Raw genomic sequence first — 20,879 nt, forward strand, 5'->3', positions numbered from 1 at the left:
TTCACAAACTGCGAGATCTCAGATTTCTTTCATATAAAAAAAACAAAACGTTAGTATATCAAGTCTAAGGAACAATGGTAACTGAAGATAACACGTTCACTAATCTCATCTACAATTTTATGTTTTATTTTAATCAAGTTCTGCCTGATTGATGGAGCATGTACGTAACTTGAAGCTTCAATCACTCCTTGCCATTTATCTCTTCTAGGAGAATCTTGTTAAATAAAGCAGGTTTGCCTTTATCTTTCATAACCTTAGAACAGAAAACAATAAATGAGTTAGAAGCTGATTCGCAGGTTAATTTTTTTCCAAGCAATGGGCTGGTCTACCTGGCCAGTAAAAAACACGTCGGAGCCTGGTTTTCTCACTTAGGTACAACACAAACTACTTTGGGGATTCAAAAACCATTTTCATAACTATTTTCTCAAACTCCATACGATCGGGTTATATACAGCACAAACACAGAAGAATAAATTACTTGACAATAGGGTAAGCCTGAAATATGTTCTCAATGAAGTTTCATAAGTACAGGGGAAGTGAAACATGTATTTCTCTGAATATAATTTAATAGCTTGAATTTTTGACAGTTTCACTTTTGTCCAATAGCACCAACTGTCTGCAAAATTGAATAAAAAACTTTGCTCCAAAAAAAAACTTACATTTTTAGATTAAGCTAAGTTGAGCTTCCACCGTTCATATCATCTCCAAGACCATCGTTGTCTCCCTGATAACACTAAGACACACATTGTTATTCTGAAAGTACTGAAGAACGATATCTAATGTAGTTGCAAACTAATATATCAGGGACTCGTTGAAGATGCTTTGCAATATAATGAAACTGCTCAAAACCTCCAGCCTATAAAAGACAGAGTAACAAAACAGTTTCGTCAGCCTCATCAGTATCTTAACTCGACACTGGATCAAGATTCAACCTTTTTTAATCAATAAAAAGAACCAAAACAATTTTACATTGACAAACTAAAACATAATCAATAAACGATACCCAAATCATCTTCCCAGAATCGGAGCAACCGCACATGGACGGTGGAAGAGCAGTGACCAGTCTTCAAACTCGTAACGTCTGGGGTTAAGTACCAAATACGAAACGACGGCTGCTTGATACCAATGTTCTCGAGGACGATTCGGCTGAATTGATTTGATCTCCATTGTTGTTCAAGCTCGTTCATGGCGAAGATAGAAGACGACGGCTAACCGTAATTCTCACCACCACTGTTTGTCGTGTAGAAGAAAGTTTTTCAAAGGCTTCAAAATGGATTCAGACAAAATTAAAATACCATTCCTAAAACCTAAGCCCATACGCAAAGCCCAAATCAATTGTATTATAAGTTAAACTAGAGCTTGATCCTGTGCATCCGGATATTCATTTTTGGTTTGTAAAAAAAAATATTTATCTATATAAAATAGTAATATATGTTTTTAAAATTTATATATATATATAATAATTATTTAATATATTTCTAAACACAATCATTTTAGAATTTATAATGAATAATTTTATTTTATTTTTTGAACCGTCAACTGTTATAACCCTATTTTTAAAATATAACTCGTGTGTTCGTGCAAATGTATTTTTTATGGATCAAAATTTTAATGTAAAATAAAATGGTTATCTATTTTTATATTTGATTTATACGATTAAATAATTCAATATATTATTTAAAATTTTGTGGTTTATATTATGTATTTTTATAACATTTTTTATGTTTTTTAGACGTAGTTAATATACTAAAATAAAAAAATAACCACCCGTAATAATAAAATCTTGTTACATTTTTGACATTGATTAAGTATAATTTATTGTTTACCATATTATAGGAAACATTTTTTAAATAAATAAACATAATTTGTTATACTTTATTTTAGGAACATACATTAATTAAACTATAAAAGACAAAAATACTAAAAAGTAGGTAAATTTATTACTTCAGTGGCATTCAAATATAAATAACTTTGAAAACTAATGAGCAATTTATATTGGCACTTCTCTTTTAATAATAGAGATGAAACTGTGCGTTTTGATGAAAAGGACATGTGTCGCGCTCTTAGTCATCAAATTAATGACGTGGCACTCTAAGGAGAGAGACCATGTCTAGTTTATAATAATAGATAGATAGATAAATAGATAGATAGACTAGGTAATAATCCGCTCCTTGCACGGAATGTGATTATTAGTTTCGTTATTTTTTAATAAGAGACATTAATCTGTTTAATCTGGATGTCGGTTCGGTTTTAAGTTGTTTTTTGGTTTTTAATCTCCTAAAATATAATTATCATTCTAAATCAATATTTATTTGGTTTCTTCGGTTAAAATGTTTGATGTTTTTTTTTTCCTGTGATAATCAAAAATTATTATTATTTGTTTGTTTTCATGTTATAAATCTTAGATAGTCGTGATGTCGAACCAATGGTTTCATATTATAGTTTCTAAACAGATAATCGTTAAAAAAAGAAAAGAAAATTATTAAGACAAATCATTTTACTACAATTTGGCCGGTAGTGAAAGAAGAATTAAGAAAAAGAATATTTTAACTTCCAAAAAAATTAGATATTTCAGTTTTGGTAAATACTTAGTTATAAGGTGCTCACGTCAATGTGCACATATATATGTATGTGTATGTAGAAGTATATAAAGATGGTTAATAAATATATAAAAATATCGTTAATTAATATTAAATAATATTATTTTTTCAAAATAATACATGAAAAATAAAATTCTTAAAATAAAATTATTCAAAAACAAAAATTTTGCAAAACTTATATAAACTATAACATATAACTTATATATAATTCTTAAAATATATGTGTATATATATATGCATATAACATATCAAATTGGATATCTGTTTCTATAAATATTGATATTTGTGATTTGCTTTTTTTTTTACAGATATTGTATTTTAGTATTTGATTTGCTTCGTAGAGTAACGGATATCCAGATTTTTCGGTTCGAATCAAAACGGATAATGAATCAAATCAAAATTTATGAATAATTTGTCCAGTTCTGTTCATAAACAGTAAAAATAACGTAAAGAAGAACCATGCTTGTGAGTTTTAAATTAAAAAAAAAACATAAAGTACATAGTGTGAACATATATATGTAGAGTTTGGCTGAGAAGCTCTCTACATGTGACATGTGTTCATTTTAGTGTGAACACATTTATTACAATGCTTGTACACGTGACATGTGTCCAGTTTAGTGTAAACACATTTATTACAATGCTTCTTCTTTAATATATAAGTGATTTACTCTTGGGTTAAACGCATCATCATAAGGTAAAAATCCACAATAATTCATGGCACTAAAAAGACTACCAATGCTTTCTTTGTTGGTTTTTAGCTAGTTACGGTTCATTTAAGTTCTTTAACTACTTTTAGTAATGTTTCAAAAGAGTGATAAAGAAAATAAAAAGTAATGTGTCAAAAGAAAAAAACTAGTTTTAATAAAACATTGAGCCTAAAAAACCCGGCAAACTTTATGCATGCATTTAAAAGGTTGATTGTTTAAAATAACAGAAGCTTACACAGTTTTATAAAGACTCGACAAGCTCAAAATGCAATTCATGAAATCAGATGTTCGAACGGAACAACAGTAAAAACTCATATGGAAATAAAAAAGGAGGCTGAGAGATTTTTTTTCTGACTTTCTGAACCAGAGTCCAGCTAGTTATCAAGGTCCACAATGGAAGAACTATGGGATCTTCTTGAATTCCGATGCTCTCCAGAGGACTGCTCTATGTTAGAGAAAGAAGTAAATAAGGAAGAAATTTGCAAGGTACTTTTCTATATTCCAACATATAAATCACCAGGGACAGTGGATTTCATTGTGAGTTTTTTAAAACCACTTGGAATATAGTAGGACGTGATTTTGTTGTTGCTATTCAGTCAGCTTTCAGATATGGTTTTCTTCCTAAAGGAGTAAACTCCACAATCCTTGCGCTTATACCAAAGAAATCTGACTCGTTGGAGATGAGGGATTACAGATCCATAGCTTGTTGTAATGTGTTATACAAGGTGGTGTCTAAGATACTTGCCAATAGACCGAAGGAGATACTTCCCCGTATTATCACTCAGAACCAGTCAGCATTTGTGAAGGGGAGGCTATTGATGGAAAATGTTTTGTTGGCCTCGGAGTTAGTAAAGTATTACCACAAAGAGGACGTGGCTCCAAGATGCGTAATGAAGATTGACATTTTTAAGGCACTTTACTCTGTTCAGTGGGATTTTGTTCTGCAGAATTTAGGGGCTTTAGGGATCCCAGAGAGATTTATACATTGGATCTGACTGTGTATCACCACGCCATCCTTCTCGGTATAAGTAAATGGTGATATAGCTGGATATTTCCAAAGTACTAGAGGTTTGAGACATGACTGCTCTATCTCACTGTATTTGTTTGTCTTATGTATGAATGTTCTTTCTCATAAGATGGATAAAGCAGTGAGGGAGAAGAAATTCAAATTCCATCAAAGATGTAAAGCTCTGTCCCTAACTCATTTTTGCTTTGCGGATGATCTGATGGTCTTTGTTGAAGGATCAAAGGAGTCCATTGAAGGTGCTTTAACAGTCTTTAATGAGTTTCTTGTATTGGTTTGTATTAAGTATAAGTTTGGAGAAGTCAACTGTGTATATGGCTAAAGTTTCAGATATAAAGAAGGGAAGAATCAGATCAAATTTCCCATTTGCAGAGGGGAATCTTCTGGTTCGATACTTAGGGCTTCCACTCATGTCTCAGGCGATGAAAAAGCAAGATTATTTGCCTCTGGTCGAGAAAATAAGAAGAAAGATAAGCACGTGGACTTGTAGATTCTTATCTTATGCTGGAAGACTTTAATTGATTAAAACCATCTTGATGAGCATTGTTAATTTCTGGGCAGCAGTGTTTAGACTTCCAAGTAAGTGCATGAAAAAGATTGAGCAGCTTTGTTCAGGTTTCCTTTGGTCTGGACCAGTTCTAAAAACAGCAGGAGCAAAGGTGGCTTGGAAGGACATATGTAAAGAGAAGAATGAAGGGGGTTTAGGGATAAGACCGTTAAATGAAGTAAACATGGCATATGGCTTGAAACTCATATGGAAAATGCTATCAGGCGACTCTTTATGGGGAAAATGGATAAAGATGTATCTTCTCAAACAAAAAAAGTTTTTGGGAGATAAAAACTAATACTCAAGTGGGTTCTTGGATGTGGAGGAAGATATTGAAATTAAGAGAAGTGACGAAGAGTTTTTATAAGAAAGCTGTGGGAAATGATCGTCATACCTCATTTTGGTATGACAGATGGTCTGACAGAGGAGTGATCTTGGATCTATTGGGGGACATAGTGATTATTGATAATGGAATTAGAAGAGCAACTACAGTGGAGAAAGCAGTGCTGAGAGTTCAGAGAAGAATAATGTATCGCACTGCTGTTTTGAATGATATAGAAGCTGATCTCACTGCGCTTCAAGGGCAGATTGGCAATACTATAGAGAATACAAGTCTGTGTGAAACATGAATCAGGTTTTAAATCAAATTTCTCAACCTATGAGACTTGGAGGATGGTGAGAGAAACAATAACTCAATGTGATTGGGCTAAAGGCATTTGGTTCTCTCCGGCTACTCCCAAGTTTTCGTTTATGGCATGGCTAGCGATGTTGGATAGAATGTCAACAATGGACAGTCTCACGTTGGAATCAAGGAGTCGATACTGTCTGTGTGTTGTGCAAGAATGCTCATGAGTCAAGAGATCATCTATTTTTTGAGTGCTCATTTACCTCTAAGGTATGGGCACATCTGGTTAAGGGAATTCTGTGTAATGATTACACAAAAGACTGGCATGAAGTCGTGCAGTTGATCACTGATTCGTCCATGGAAAAGAAAAAGCTATTTTGCATTCAATATTCTTTTCAGGCAGCTATTCATACATTATGGAGGGAAAGAAACAAGATAAAGCATGATGACAAGCCGATGCCGTTGCCTGCATTAAAGAAGATGTTGGATAAAGGGGTCAGAAACCAACTAAGTTTGGTGAGAGCAAAAAAGGGAAAGTGTATGGAAGAGGTTTTGCAATTTTGGTTTCGTACAAGATTGTGAATATATTTTGGAGCTACGAGTCTAAGTGGTAGAAGGAGTCAGTTTGTTTATATAAAGGTACACTTGATGTAAGAATGTTTTTTTGATGAATAAAAATTTAACATTCATTCAAAAAAGAAAAGTTGATTGTTTCTAGTTTTTAGAATAGTTTTTGTTTTTCAAAAACTATATTTTCACCCAATTAAGTTTTTTTAAAAATGGCTTTAGCAAAATCTAGGAAAACTAGTCTTTTAAATAACTGTCACTTTCTAAACAAAAACCAAAAACCAGTTTTTTTTAGTTTTCTTGCTTGAAACGTATTTCACATTTATGTATTATTACAAATATAACTTATGTAAGTCACGATATGGATAATAACTAAGGCACTTTACTATGATATATAACACATTAACACGTAACACACTTCACTAAGGCGTTCTTAATTGCTAGTACTAATCCTTGAGCACATCTAAAATTGTACAGTTATCTATATTATATAAAACTGAAGTATACATTAAAATTGTTTGGAAACATGGATATCACTATAAACGAGAATTGTTTGTAAACATGGATAGCAGTATAAAAAATTAATGCAGTGTCATTTTAGTAATGTCAGTAATAATTATATTAATTATCTTTTCATATTTTATTTAATTTAACATTTTTATTAATTATATTACATTAATAATACATCACATCATTAATTATATTACCATAATAATAATAATGCATATTTTATTTATTAGTCAATCAAAATTAATATGTAGATGTCACTCACACTGACGACAATTCGCAAACCTTCTTCTACACTGCCTTGTGTCTTTTATCTTTGAACTTGGATGCTATAATCATCCAACTGGATATCAGTAAAACAAAGACATCACTCTCTTTTCATCAGAATTTAATGAACACAATTTTTAAAGGACTAACTTGTTAAAGAAAAGTAGACCTTGGAATTCTCTGATAAATTTCTCTTCGGTTAGTCAGAAAAATCTGCAATGTCAAACAAATTGAAATCTTTCCTCAAGGCTAAAACCAATACAAACCCAATCTGGTCCACCAGAAAATGGGGAATAAGGGAGGTTGAGTTTCAGTAACCTTAAGGTGAGTAAGCGGAGAGAAAGAGAAAGAGTTGACAAACTTTTTCTAAAAGTCAATTATAGCCTTCCTCAGATAGTCTTCCTTGTGAATGTTTCTTTTGCAAAAATCTTCTTCTCTAGATTTCTATCTTTTTCTTCAACACCAGCAATGTGTTTCTGAGAAGAAGAGGATAAATCTCGGTGTCCAGAGTTCCATATCACATGATGATGGCTTTTGCAGAGATGGTGATGAAAACCTTGGGTCTTCAAAAACGTTACAGTGCTGATAAGCTTTAAAATCTCTTAGAAGCAAAAGATTTATCACAGTTTTTTTGGGGAAGAAGATTATAATTTTACTGAAGCTTACATCTCTATCTATAGGTAAAGATTCGTAACCTCCGAAGAGAGCGAAAGTGTTATTAAATGTGAGTTAGTGGAGGTGATGATTTAATGGAATAAATGAGAACTTTAATTATGATGATAAGCTGATTGAACGGAAGCGATACATTGCATATTGAACTTGATCGATATGACGGCGATGTTATCTTTACGATGAGAATGAGAATGAGAATGGAGGATGAGAAGAGCCTAATAACATCTGTCCGTTACAGACAAACACACAAAAAGCCCATCGAATGAATCAGATGAGAAAACTAAAGCCAAGTTTAAAACTCCACGAGAAACAACTTTTGAAAGTTAAGCATATGATGCCACATGTCGCATTTTAAGATACTTTCTGTTAAAGTGGCTTCATGAAAAGTGAAAAAACTCAACTTTATTATAATAGATAGATTTCACAGCGGTGTAATTTTTTTGTCTAATAACTTAACCAGTTAGCTTCATATAAAAAGATCATATTTTTGTCACCATTTGACTCATTTTTGTATTAGTACTTTAGTGAAAAATCTGTTGTTTTTTAAAGTTTTGGTTTGAAAACTAAAAAATGAAAAAAATGGAAAAACACTGTGACCCAACAAAGATCAAAACTTTCTTGAAAATGCTGTGTCATTGTCCCCTACGTTCCAAACAAACAAAAATATGTATCCGTATTTACTATTGTTAGTCCTGTCCAAAAAGAAAATATATGAACTTTGTCGCACTAATGTTTTGTATACCAAGATAAATAAGTCTCTGTAGCACTCACAAAATGCATACGGCCTTACAATACACACATTTGCTCTTTGTTCGTCTGCACTTAAAACAAATTATACTAAAAAATTTCGTCCATCATTTATATACTTTCTTGGTCGTGATTGTGTAAATATTGCAATTGTCATATAGATGTTAATATATTATGGAAATAGAGTGTACAATCATCGATGAATGACGAAGTCCAGTCATGCAAGTGCTGCTGATGAACAACACCCTAGTATTAACATCGTTTCAATCGTATTCATATAATTATCTCATCCAAATTTGAATAGTGATAGTCATCGTATAAATTGACCATATATACAATGGGAAGCTTTGTTATTGATATAGTAAGAATAAATTTGGGTTACACACACTGGATAAGGAACTAACATTTAACTACAATCACATAAAAGTATATAAAAATTAATATATTAATGCATGTATTTACAATATACTCGATGTCTTTTGGATCTGTCTAAGTACTTGTAATTTCAGTTTATAAACCATATCTGAGATAAAATTTGAGAATAGACAATTTCTTGAGTATTCTGGTTTTAAAAGAATACTTTCAAATTAAACATAGAGTACTTAGGAAAAAAAAAATTAGACATCCCTAATATATTAATTGAAGATCTTTTAAAAAATTATAATCTTAATTTTTTATTGATTACAAAACGATATTGCTTATATGTCATTCTCTTAAGTCTCTTAATTTCTGATGCGCTATCACTACAAAAAGTTTAGCCAAACTTTAGTCTAATATTATTGATACATACATACGGATCAAATCATTTATGACCCAATATACAATTGTCTCATACAAAAAACACCAAAAAACCTCATGAGTATAAAATAATGATATCAAGATAACGCAAATATGTAATATAGCTTTCCGTAGGTAACGTTTTGATAAAAACTAAACACATAAGTTAAAACTAAGTAATGATATTGGCCATATCGATTACTATTCAAAGGTTCTTCATCATAATACATAGCAAGTTGTCTATGTATTATGAGTAAGGTTCTTCAGCTGTCAAACATTTCTTCCAAAATCTGAACCTACACCATAGAAAAATGAAAAACAAATCACAAGAGTATTAAACAAATCATAGATTTATTGTGGCGAATGTGATTCTTTTTGGATAAAAATATGGATCGTGTACAATCTGTCTAAATCCATTCAAAGACCATGTAGTAAACGAAAAATGAATCATATAATGTTCATTATTATTATGTTCATCACATAAGCTAAGTAAACGGGTAAATATGTATTTAACAATTCCAAAAATCCTTTCATGATTTCATTCGTAAAATATTTGAAAACCATATCAGGGGAAAACATAATTAATATAAGGTTTGTCTATTATTGATGTTGGTTAAGAGTCATTTTAGTTTCAATTGAAATGAACCATAATCAATCAATTTCAATTGAAATGAACCATAATCAATCAAATACTTTCGGTCTTTAGTGTTAGAATGAAGAAATCTTTTATCACCGTGATATACACATTTAGAATAATTGGAATTTAGGCAAGTATAATTTATGTGTTTTGCTATTAAAAAATAATAATACACAAAGCTTAATCACCAAACGATTATATTTATCGAATATTTATGCTTGCTACACAATTCTTCACTAGGTAAATATGAGAACTTATATTGAAGACTAAAAAAATATGTTGGAACTTGGACCAAGGAATTCAATTTGTAGCTGTCTTTTTATTCCCTTAAAAAAAGAAGCCTAACCCAATTTCCTTGAAAAAATATGGAAATTTTTTATTTAAAAAATAATAATTGTATTTTTATTGAAGACTAAAAATTCTTTTGTTACCTTGATTTTCAGCGTCTACAAACTTAATGATTGTATTTTTATTAGTTAAAATAACTTATATTCTATGTATAATTGGAATTCAAAATAGAATTCCTTGGAAATTTGATTTTTTAAACGTAAGAAAATAACAATTTTATATTTATTTCCTTAAAAATAAGCCTAACCCAATTCGTAGTTATCTTTTTAATATTTTAATTTTCTATCTTATGTAAAAATGTAAAACTCTGAAAATTAGTGTAAAATATTTAAGACCAAATATATCGCCCACTATAAATTCTAAGTTTTTATCGACAGTTTCAGTTACAATTGTTCCCGGCCCAATATATAGATAACTATATAAACATTCTAAAATTGTATACATATAAAAAATCGATCATATATAATTCTTAAATTTGTCAATATTATACTCTCCTCGTTTCATAATATATGATGCTTTGGGTTAATACACAAAGATTAAAAAAAAAATTAATTTTAAAAAAAAAACAGTACTTCTAAAGATATAATTTTAGAATTATTCAACCAATTATAAAAATATTTGTAAAATTTAATTGGTTGAACAGTTTCTAATAAAATAAAAATTAACATTAAAATCTCAAACATATTATATTTTGAAACAACATAAATCTTATAAAACATCATATAATTTGAAATAGAGAGAATATGTTTTATATTTTAATTATAAAAATTCACTCTGCGCAAGGCGCATGTTTATCCTAGCAGAGTAATATTACTAAGAGCGCCAAAAATGTTAAATTAATAAATATATAATGTAGGTTGGTATAATAACATTGCCATGTGGCCCCTTCATGCCTCAATCCAACAAACACATGATATAATATCAATCCTTAGCCCCAATATGATATATATATATACAAGGTTGTTCCAAAATACATTTGCATGTTACAATATATTTTTATTTATGGCCAAAACAAAAGATAATGTCCTCTCTTTTCCCATGTGATGAAAATGTCACCCGTCTTGTATATCTATATCCCCACATGACAATACATGCCATCTCATCAAATTTGTCATTTCCCTGTATGTACAGTCTATATAAGTTTTTAGTGTTTTTTGTTCAAATGTTCTTGGATATGTTTCTTATTTTTTATTTACACGCATGGAAATATATTATAATTTATTATATGTTATGATGTGAAAAGACTGATGATTTTATATATATAATAGCTAGTAGTATCGACTCACAAAATGAACTATATTTAACATGTATTAAGTTACGCATATATTTCAGAAGTTTGAAACACTATTACCGAGTTGATCCGTTGTAGACCAACAAATGTACCGGTGGATTTATAATTGTGGATTTACAATTTCATTTTTTCTCTTTAAAACACACACATTATGTGTTTATAAAATAAGGTATGTGTTAGTTCGGCGACCAGTTACCGTATAGCAAGAGCGTATAAAAATTCTATAGATTAATAATGTTAAAACTATAATATTTTATTAATTGTTTTTTAGATTTATATATTTTGATGTATTTTTAAGAAAAAAATAAAAATATTTGATTTTACAGTATATATACATTGATTAAATTTTATAAATACAATTTTATGTTGTTCTTATTCGATTATTTGGTGTAAAAAATATACACCGTAAATTTAGATGCATTAAATGTGAAATGAAAAAATAACATTAAAATATTTTGAAGTGTTTAAAAAAATTAAAAATAAATTTCACTATGAATAAAAAAACTATACATATTTTTAATTACTAATTTATGTTTACATAGGGACCATATATTTATATAAGGTTCTTGAAAAAAAAATTATTATCTTATTAAAATTGTGTCATATTTTACATTATCCCAACAAGGAGCTGGTGAAATTTATTAGTTTATCGAGTATTATTTTATATAATTTATACTGTATATATATGTGTGCGGGCGCGGGGTGCAAATGTTGACAAATTATGTATACAATGAATTTGTTTTTTTTTCAAAGGTAATGAAAGAAATATACTAGATATGCAAGTTATATTGTCATACAAAATTCAGTTCTAATTAAGTAATTAATTAAAAATCACATTAATAGTAAGTGAAATTTTCTGATTTAATAAATAGATCATGTAAAATATATAATATATACAACAAACATAGATTATATTCTATGTCAGACATTACTTAATTGAATTATAACTTCTTCTTCTTCTTTTTTTTTTTCCAAATTGCGATCAATACAGTAGAGATCGGTTATGGTATTGCCTGATTTGGTTGATCTCATTTATGCCGAAAGTCACAAACCAGAATCACAGACAAATCTGAATGTCGGGTAACTACACGTATAGTTTTGCCGATTAATCACTTTCTAATTAGTTAATGTAATAATCACGCTTTGCAATTTTCAAAAAGGTGGATTTGTCTTTCAGTTACTTAGAAACAACTCATCCTATCCTCACCTACTAGCTCCACATCTTTGAACAGACTATATAATTAAGTATATTTTGTAACAATCTATACATTATTTAAAAAAAATTCAAATTACATATATATCACTTGTTCTAGCTGCCACATACTACATTAAACTTTTATACTGTTGTTTTGTTTAAACTGCTTAGCGATCGCTGAAAGTAGACTATTTGACAGACTAAAACACTAGACAAATCTTGTAAACAGGTTCAGTAATAATAAAGAATAAAACGGTTTGAAATATATATTTTAAATATAAAAATATATATTCTATATTTAATTCATGACATTTAAGCATAAAATATAATGAATTGTAAAATATATTAATTTTTAAACAGGTTCAGTAATAATAAAGAATAAAATGATTTGAAATATATATATTTTAATATTTAAAATATATATTATATTTAATTCATGATATTTTTGCATAAAATATAATGAATTATAAAATATATTTAAATATAATTTTTATTACTGCACTATAAGCACTAATATTATTCGTATCGATCCTTCAATCATGCAAAGATCATTTTTAGATGTTTCATTTTGTTGACAAAAATATAATAGATGTATCGTTTTAGTTTGATCGACAGAAGAAAAATCAGATATAGATGCATGTTGCCTATTAATTGGTACAAACATCATCAATTGATTGAAAAAAAAATCGTTTTGTTTAGACGCTGATTAACCATTTATTATTGATAGTTCATTTTCTGTATACAAATGGTTGAAATGGAGGATAAAATAGGACTCCCCAGTGGGTTTTAGATGATTGAAAGTTTAATTAGTCAAGCGCTGTTCCATGTTCGAACGTCTATTAACGTTTAACAGGTTTTTACAAAATCTTTTAAAATTGGTTGGCTGATAAAAGAGCAAAGTTATAGAACAAAGAGATATCTGATTTCTAATACTGCATCCACTAATGTGTTAATATGAACAAATCCTGGTCGTAGCCTAAGTTACCAAAAAAAAAAAAAAATCCTGGTCGCCACATCCATATCTAGTCTACGTGGTTATATTTAAACTTGCCTTTTGACTTCTATAGTAGTCTTCATTGACTTTGAAGTCGTCTAAACGAAATTGCTCACTGCGTGCACTACAAAGTAAAACATAAACGTATCATTTTGAAATTTGTTATAAATCTGATTAAGAGAAAGAAATAAACGAATGTGAACACTAGAAAATATATTGTGAAATAGTTAGGTTTTGAGTTGACTGAACTCCAAAATTAATGAGAAAGATATTGGCCGCACACGATTTTTAGTTAGGTCAATAAATAAATGAAACTATATAGGGTAAAAATTATAAAGAAACTGAAGGTTCAATTTTATTTTCATTCGAAAAAGATCTGCAGCATATACACGTGCGGACTGCGTCACTTTCTCTCCAACAGCTATATACCAAAATACAATTCTGGTAATAAAAATACATCAAAATGACAATATAAATATATAAATAAAATGTTAAACTTGAATATAACCGGACTATCGTTCCTCGGCATCACGGTCGTGGAACGACAGTCGGAAAACCCAGTTAGAAACTGTAGTCGTTGTCTTCTTCCTCGAACTCTTTAAGCTTTGGCTTTCACCAACTTGGCAACTTCTACTTAAGGTTCCATTATCAACGAACTTCTTTAATCTCTTCAAAGCAAGCTTCAATGTCTCCTCACTCATGTTCGCGAAACAAACCCTAAACCAGCCAGGTTCTTCACAATGGCACGACGAACCTGGAGAGATGTTGAGCTTCACTTCGTAAACAATCTTCTTCCAAAGATCCATCTCGGCTTCGAACGTTTTGGAGCTAAGGAGATGTCTCATGTCGACCCAACAGAAGAGTCCCGCATTGCTCTTGAGACATCCGATCCCTATGGCCTCTAGACCCGTCACGAGCATTCTTTGCCTATTCTTGAGCCGTCTTTGGTTTTCTCTAAGGTAGTTTTTGGTGAACTTCTTGTCGGATAATAATGAGGATAATAGATATTGTGTTTGGGAGGAGACAAGGCCGAAACTAGACATTTTTGTAGCGGCAGAGATGACATCTTTGTCGTTGGAGTAAATAGCTCCAACTCGAAAACCAGGGAGGCCTAGATCTTTAGATAAGCTATAAACAATGTGGACACGTTTAAAAACATCTGTGTTTTCGAGTTGGTTGGTTTTAAGAATCTCCATGACACTGATGAATTCTGAAGAGCTAAAGGCTGTTCCTGAATAGATCTCGTCGCTTACTAGATGTATATTCTTATTCTTAGAGATGAATTCAAAGAGAATGTTAAGTTCGGTTTGGGTTGTTGTCGTGCCCAAAGGGTTAGATGGGTTGGTTATGAGAACTCCTTTGACGTTTAGGTTAAGCTTCTTGGCTTGCTCGTAGGCTTCTTCGAGTGCAAGTTTTGTTATGTGAAACCCGTTACTACTTGTGCATTGGATCGGTACAATCTCAACCCCAGTTCGCCATTTTAGATCTCTATCAAACCTGAAGCATAAAAAGGTAGGAGACTCTAAGTTAGGTTGAGTTTAAAGCAATGATAAAACTGTTACGTATGAGTGAAGCAAACATTGTAAGAATGAAGCAAACGTTGTACTAACCCTGGATAGTACGGCGTGGGAAGCAAGAAAGCGTCTCCAGGATTTGCAAGACAAAACATTAGAGTTTCGTTTGCAGAAGTGGCTCCAGCCGTGAGGACAAGATTGTTCGAATCGAAAGAAACACGGGTTTGTCTATTTTCGGACATGAAATCAGCCAACGCCTGAAAATTATTCCGACCATTCAGTAAATGGAAATAAATTTTATTGATCGTTCTTGCAATCATATGTATAATAATGAACTTACTTTTTTGAAGGAAGAGAGGCCATGATAGTCTTGAAAGAGAGCGAGTTCCCGGAAAATAGACTGTCCGTCTCTCTTGAAACTGGCCGCGTCCGGGTTTTGTATAAGCCATGACTCTAAAAGATCGAAGCATAGCTGCAGAAATAAAAGTAAATAAAAATAAATATTATTTTCTGAATACATAAAATATGGTTTGATATCTATTAGTTATCACATGTACATACAGTTGAGTAATATTTGTTACCTGATTTTCCGCAAGACCCATTTGGATAATGCCGTGAGGATTCTTGACAACATCATGAGGGTTCTTCTCATACTCTTCCCATCCAAGGAAATACGAAGAGTCTTGGCCATGACTGTTGCATGTAGCTTTTCTTGACAATAGATCCATTTCCTTTCTTGTTTTCTTTTCTCAAAAGATTTAACAGTTAATCGACAAACCAAGAACTAGAGAGAGAGAGAGAGAGAGAGAGAGAGAGAGAGAGAGAGAGAGAGAGAGAGAGAGAGAGAGAGAGAGAGAGAGAGAGAGAGAGAGAGAGAGAGAGAGAGAGAGAGAGAGAGAGAGAGAGAGAGAGAGAGAGAGAGAGAGAGAGAGAGAGAGAGAGAGAGAGAGAGAGTTGTTGTTGTAGGTAAGCTACGAGAGGTCTAAGAATGTTTGCATGTGTATATATAGATAGTTTCATGCTACGCCAAAATACACAAAGGGGAAAATGGATGTCTCAACAAAAAAAGAGATGGGAGTTCTTCTTTTTCTTTGGGCTTCTTTTTATTTGCAGTATTATATCTGTATATCAACATAGGCTTCTTTTGATTTTTAAGTGATTTGCAATTATAACTTTAAACTTGTTTTTTGTTCATCAACAAATTATACATTCACTTTATCAAAAAGAACGATGATACGGTAGCACATTGCCACATACCAGTAAATTATGAGTCGGTTATATAATTTTAAATTATATATATTGGCATTTGAAAAAGTTTTACATACGAATTAGATAAATAAGAGTATGTAAAAGTGAAAGCGATGAAGTAACGAGGACGCCATGCCGACAAGAAAGCTACATGTGAAATGGAAACTTGTATATAAATAATGTGACCCACAGAAAGAAAAAAAAGAGATTATTTATATATAAGGAAAAAAAAAAGAAACATGTCAATGTTACAATTTGGGGACTATTTGGCTCTTCTATCATGTTGGTCCACGTTGCTCCCCCGTGATAGCCCTCTCGTGTGTCCCATGTCGGCTAGTTTTTCTACGTTTTATAGCTTTTTGCAAACTTTTCTATACGTTTTTGTCGGCCAACAATTATATGACCTGATAAAGAATGAGCCCACAAAGAGTATACAACGATCCCATGGAAGAATTACAACACCCATTATAAGGCATCTAATACACACAACGGGAATAAACAGCTATCTCACGAAGTAAAATAGAAATCACTATAACAACGCCGTATTGTTTCTTTTTTACTTCTTAAACTCCTTCCAAGGAGATCGTCTTAGAATTTTCCCAATTTGTTCCAACAATTTTCAGAATTTATTTTGTCTCTGATTGGTGAAAATTTAATGGTAAGAGATGGCAACATAAGTAGATACGATGACATTATAGTAAGATAGCGGCACAAAAGTTTATATTATGGATTATAAATTTTTTTTGTTGACGGTATACATATATATATATATATATAATTGAAAACGAATAGCAGCAGAATAAAACATAGTTAATCTTTTTTTTTTTTGGTAAACAACATAGTTAATCTTTATTTGAATATGCTGAACAAAATTCCTTAATTGAGAACCTTTATTATTGTTTAATCAAAATTATAAGTAGAAATTGACATAACATAAATTTAATTAAAATATATGTGGAATATAGGTAGTAAATACTGTCACAAGAGACTACATATCATAGGTAATTTTTGGTTTTGATGATAATGTTTTAGATTCATATTCTTTTATTTTATTGTTAGGTGTATTTTTTCTATTCTTTTAGAAGTAAAATTAGATGTGAAAAAAAAAAACAAGAAAGGTTTCAAAGTTCAAAAAAAAAATCCCAAAGGTTCGAACGAAGCTATGTTACTATATATTTAAAGTATCGACTAGTAGTTATATGGTCGATAAAAGTGGCGTACCATTTTGACCATAATACGTACCATATGCGTGTTCTTTTAGGCAAGCAATGTTCGTAAAAAGAAAGTTTCAACGACCGAACCAATAAATAATTCAGCTTTGAGCTGTCAAAATCTTATTAAGTTATAGTTCAGTTCTCATTTTCTAATTGTATTTCCCGAATCTAACAAACTTATGATGCCGAATTACACAACTAACTACGTGTTTTGCAGTTTGAAACACATGTCGACCCATGAACATGCCTTTTCGTTTTGACATTTTTCATAGACTTCAAACATTCGATCGTAATTATGTGTACGTATGTGTGTGGTTTAGAGGTACTCCATTAATTTCGGTTTACCAAATTTCAGATTTTGTATTTTTACATGAAAAAATATAAGAGTGGTCAAAATCAAACTACTTTGGTTCGGAATATTTACATGTGTTTTCAGTTTGATTTTCTAACTTCATTTTAAATTAAGGGGCTTTTGTCACATAAATGTAAAACCGAGGAACTTATCCAAAATATTCGTTTCATTTTTTATGGTCCATTGTCTGATAGCTATATCGATTTACTTTAACCAAGTTAGCGAATTTAGTTAAAACATACAGATCACAAAATAGTTCTTCTCTCCATCTTAGTCGAAGCATACAATAAATTTAGTTATAGTGTCTAATTTTAAATGCAAACTAGATTTCCACCTGCACAACCGTGCGGGTATATATTTTCACATTTATATATATAGATATTTGTTTTACATAATTATTATATATTTTTAATGTTACTCACATATTTAAATGCTTGTATAATTATGCCAAATATAATAATTTTATAGTTTTCATACTGTAAATTAAAATCATCACATATATATGTTGCTTATTATATATTTGTCTTATTGAATTTGCGTTTGATTACTAAATTAAATTTTTTAATGCATGAAACAACATATATGAAAATAATTTTATATTTAATTTATTATAATCATGATCCGTAATTCAAATCGCTAGATTTTTTTAGTAATTTTTTAATGTTTATTTATTCTATATAATAAATTACTGTATATTAAAAAGTTTAAGATAAGTTAAAATTTTATACATGTATTATATAGTTTACTAATATTAACCCGTTCTACCAACATATTATATTTTTAGCATAAATATTTTATATTTATGAAAATAAAATATGTTAATTTATCAATTTAAAATAATTTGATCATATTTTCTTCAATATAACATTTTTATTTTAAAATGATAGATTTTATTATAAAATTGATAAAATAGGATATAATTTTATTCTTTTAGTAACATTTCATTACTAATTACAAAATTAGTTGAAAATATTTATATTCAATTTATGACAATTAAGATCTTATTATAATCTTTTTCAAGAGATTTGTTAGAATTTTAATTTATTTTTAAAAAATTAAAAGATATAAAAGATATTATGATTAAAGTATTTAAAAATATTATGTATATTAGCATTAGTGATATACATTTAATATAAAATTTAAATGAGGGTCCAAATAAAAATATCACTCATCAAAAAATCATGATTTTTATTTTATTAGAAAACAAATTTGAAAAACTTAAAATAAAATAAATATTTATTTCTAACAAAATCTTTAAAAATTATTAGTAAATGTATTTGTGAAATTAATTAATTTCATTTTATTTAAATTTTCGTTTATAAACCAAAACTATATTCAATTTTAATTTCTAATTATATTTTATGATAATTTAAATTAAAACTAACTAATTTTTGAAAGTAAATTTAAAAAGATTCTAAGGAGATTTTAAAAAGATTTTGTTAGAAGATTTTAAATATATTCATTTGTATTTCAAATAAAATGATAAAGGTATTAAAATATATAATAATGAACTTATGTAAAATATGATATTTTCTAGGAATGGTCCAAACTAAAAAAATCACACATGAAAGGAAGTCATGACTTCTGTTTTAATATATAAGATATAACTGATTTGAAAATGTCTAATATTTATTATAAGTTTATTGGATTTTAATGAGAGAGAAAGAAAATTTAAAACTGGTATAATATAATTTGTTTTAATTTACGTCCAAAGTGTCAAAACAAAATTAAAATTAATGTGGGGAGAGTAAAGAAAGGAAGCGCTGATGATTATTGCTCAACAGCTTACTTACTAAACCCATTAATCAGCCCTTAGTTTGCCGCTCCCTGATTCATTATCTCATCATAACCCACAACACTTAGACCTACATATACACAATAGTTAAGCACATTTCATTTTTGTAAGTATCACATATTCATGACGCGAGTACTAGTTATATTGGATAAGAAAACCTATACACAGTTACCATAGTATTATATAATTTTTAGTTTAAAAGTTTAAACGGATTTTTTTAGATTTTCCTAAAACATATGATGGTTTATTGATCAAAATAAAATTATGAAAGAGTAGTATACTGAAAAATGTTTGAAGAGCAGTCTCTAGTGGTATCAACTAATGAAACAACGTTCTACCATAGGCTTTAATAACTGCAGATAATTTTACTTTTTATTACTAGGTTGTGATTTAAAGTAAATAAAAATTTGAGCTTTAGACAAAAAGAAAATAAACGCGTAGAACAAAAAAAAGGTATCAACTGTGAAGTATTTTAGGAAAATTAGAATATTTTAGAAATAAATTCGAAACTATTATGCAAATCCTTGATAGATCTAAACATCATATTACTATACTATTATGCAATAAGTTTATCAAAACACATGTACAGTTTCTCAAAATACTTTTTTTAACCAAACACAAAAACATGTACAGTTTTAGATATATAAAATTTGACGCATTGGACAAGAAAATGTGATTGAGACAAAAGTAATTACAAAATAGAATTTTGTAGAATGTTTAACTATTTAGTCGTATAAATTAGTTATGTTTATTTTTTGTTACTTTCGTTTTATCTACTCTCTTATCATAAGAAACAATTACTCAATATGATAAAAGGAGATTATATATGATTGTACGTTACCACTTTCTTTGTAAAAAGGTGATAATCAAAATTTCCAATTTGCATTATTGCAGTTTACTTTCTCTGGAGACAAATTATTGAAGACTTGAAGTTAGGTTAAGTGTTGGAGGGGGAACATTATTCTGTTTTGGAGATATCTTCTTCAACTTTTGTCTACCTGTTAAAAAATCTATAGACACTATATTTTGTGTTGTTAAAACCTGCGTGTTTCGGTTGGTACTTTAGTTGTTAAAACTATATTATTTTGATCGTTAATATACATTTATAATAATAATTATTATATATATTATTTAGTATTGTTTATATATGTTTTCATCAGTCATCAACTTTATATTTTTGGTGTGTTTAAATTTGGTAATACCTATCGATTTATAGGTCCCCTCAAACTATTTATGTATTTTATAGGTCAC

At 29.6% G+C, this 20,879-nt stretch overlaps 1 protein-coding gene and 1 long non-coding RNA gene across 2 annotated transcripts; both read right to left on the reverse strand.

The window, feature by feature from the left end:
* Positions 1-1,482, reverse strand: LOC103864395. The gene is made up of 3 exons (XR_632236.3): positions 1,004-1,482; positions 660-856; positions 1-253 (listed from the first exon to the last, which is right to left on the reverse strand). It is a non-coding gene; the product is annotated as an uncharacterized LOC103864395 (long non-coding RNA).
* Positions 1,483-13,814: 12,332 nt separating this feature from the next.
* Positions 13,815-15,870, reverse strand: LOC103864396 (1-aminocyclopropane-1-carboxylate synthase 4). Its single transcript, XM_009142149.3, has 4 exons — positions 15,601-15,870; positions 15,360-15,491; positions 15,116-15,276; positions 13,815-15,002 (listed from the first exon to the last, which is right to left on the reverse strand). Exons 1-4 carry the CDS (start codon positions 15,745-15,747, stop codon positions 14,018-14,020), a joined length of 1,425 nt encoding a protein of 474 aa, XP_009140397.1. The 5' UTR covers positions 15,748-15,870; the 3' UTR covers positions 13,815-14,017.
* Between the last annotated feature and the right edge of the window lie 5,009 nt (positions 15,871-20,879).

Source organism: Brassica rapa, chromosome A04 (assembly GCF_000309985.2).
Source record: "Brassica rapa cultivar Chiifu-401-42 chromosome A04, CAAS_Brap_v3.01, whole genome shotgun sequence".
NCBI lineage: Eukaryota > Viridiplantae > Streptophyta > Magnoliopsida > Brassicales > Brassicaceae > Brassica > Brassica rapa.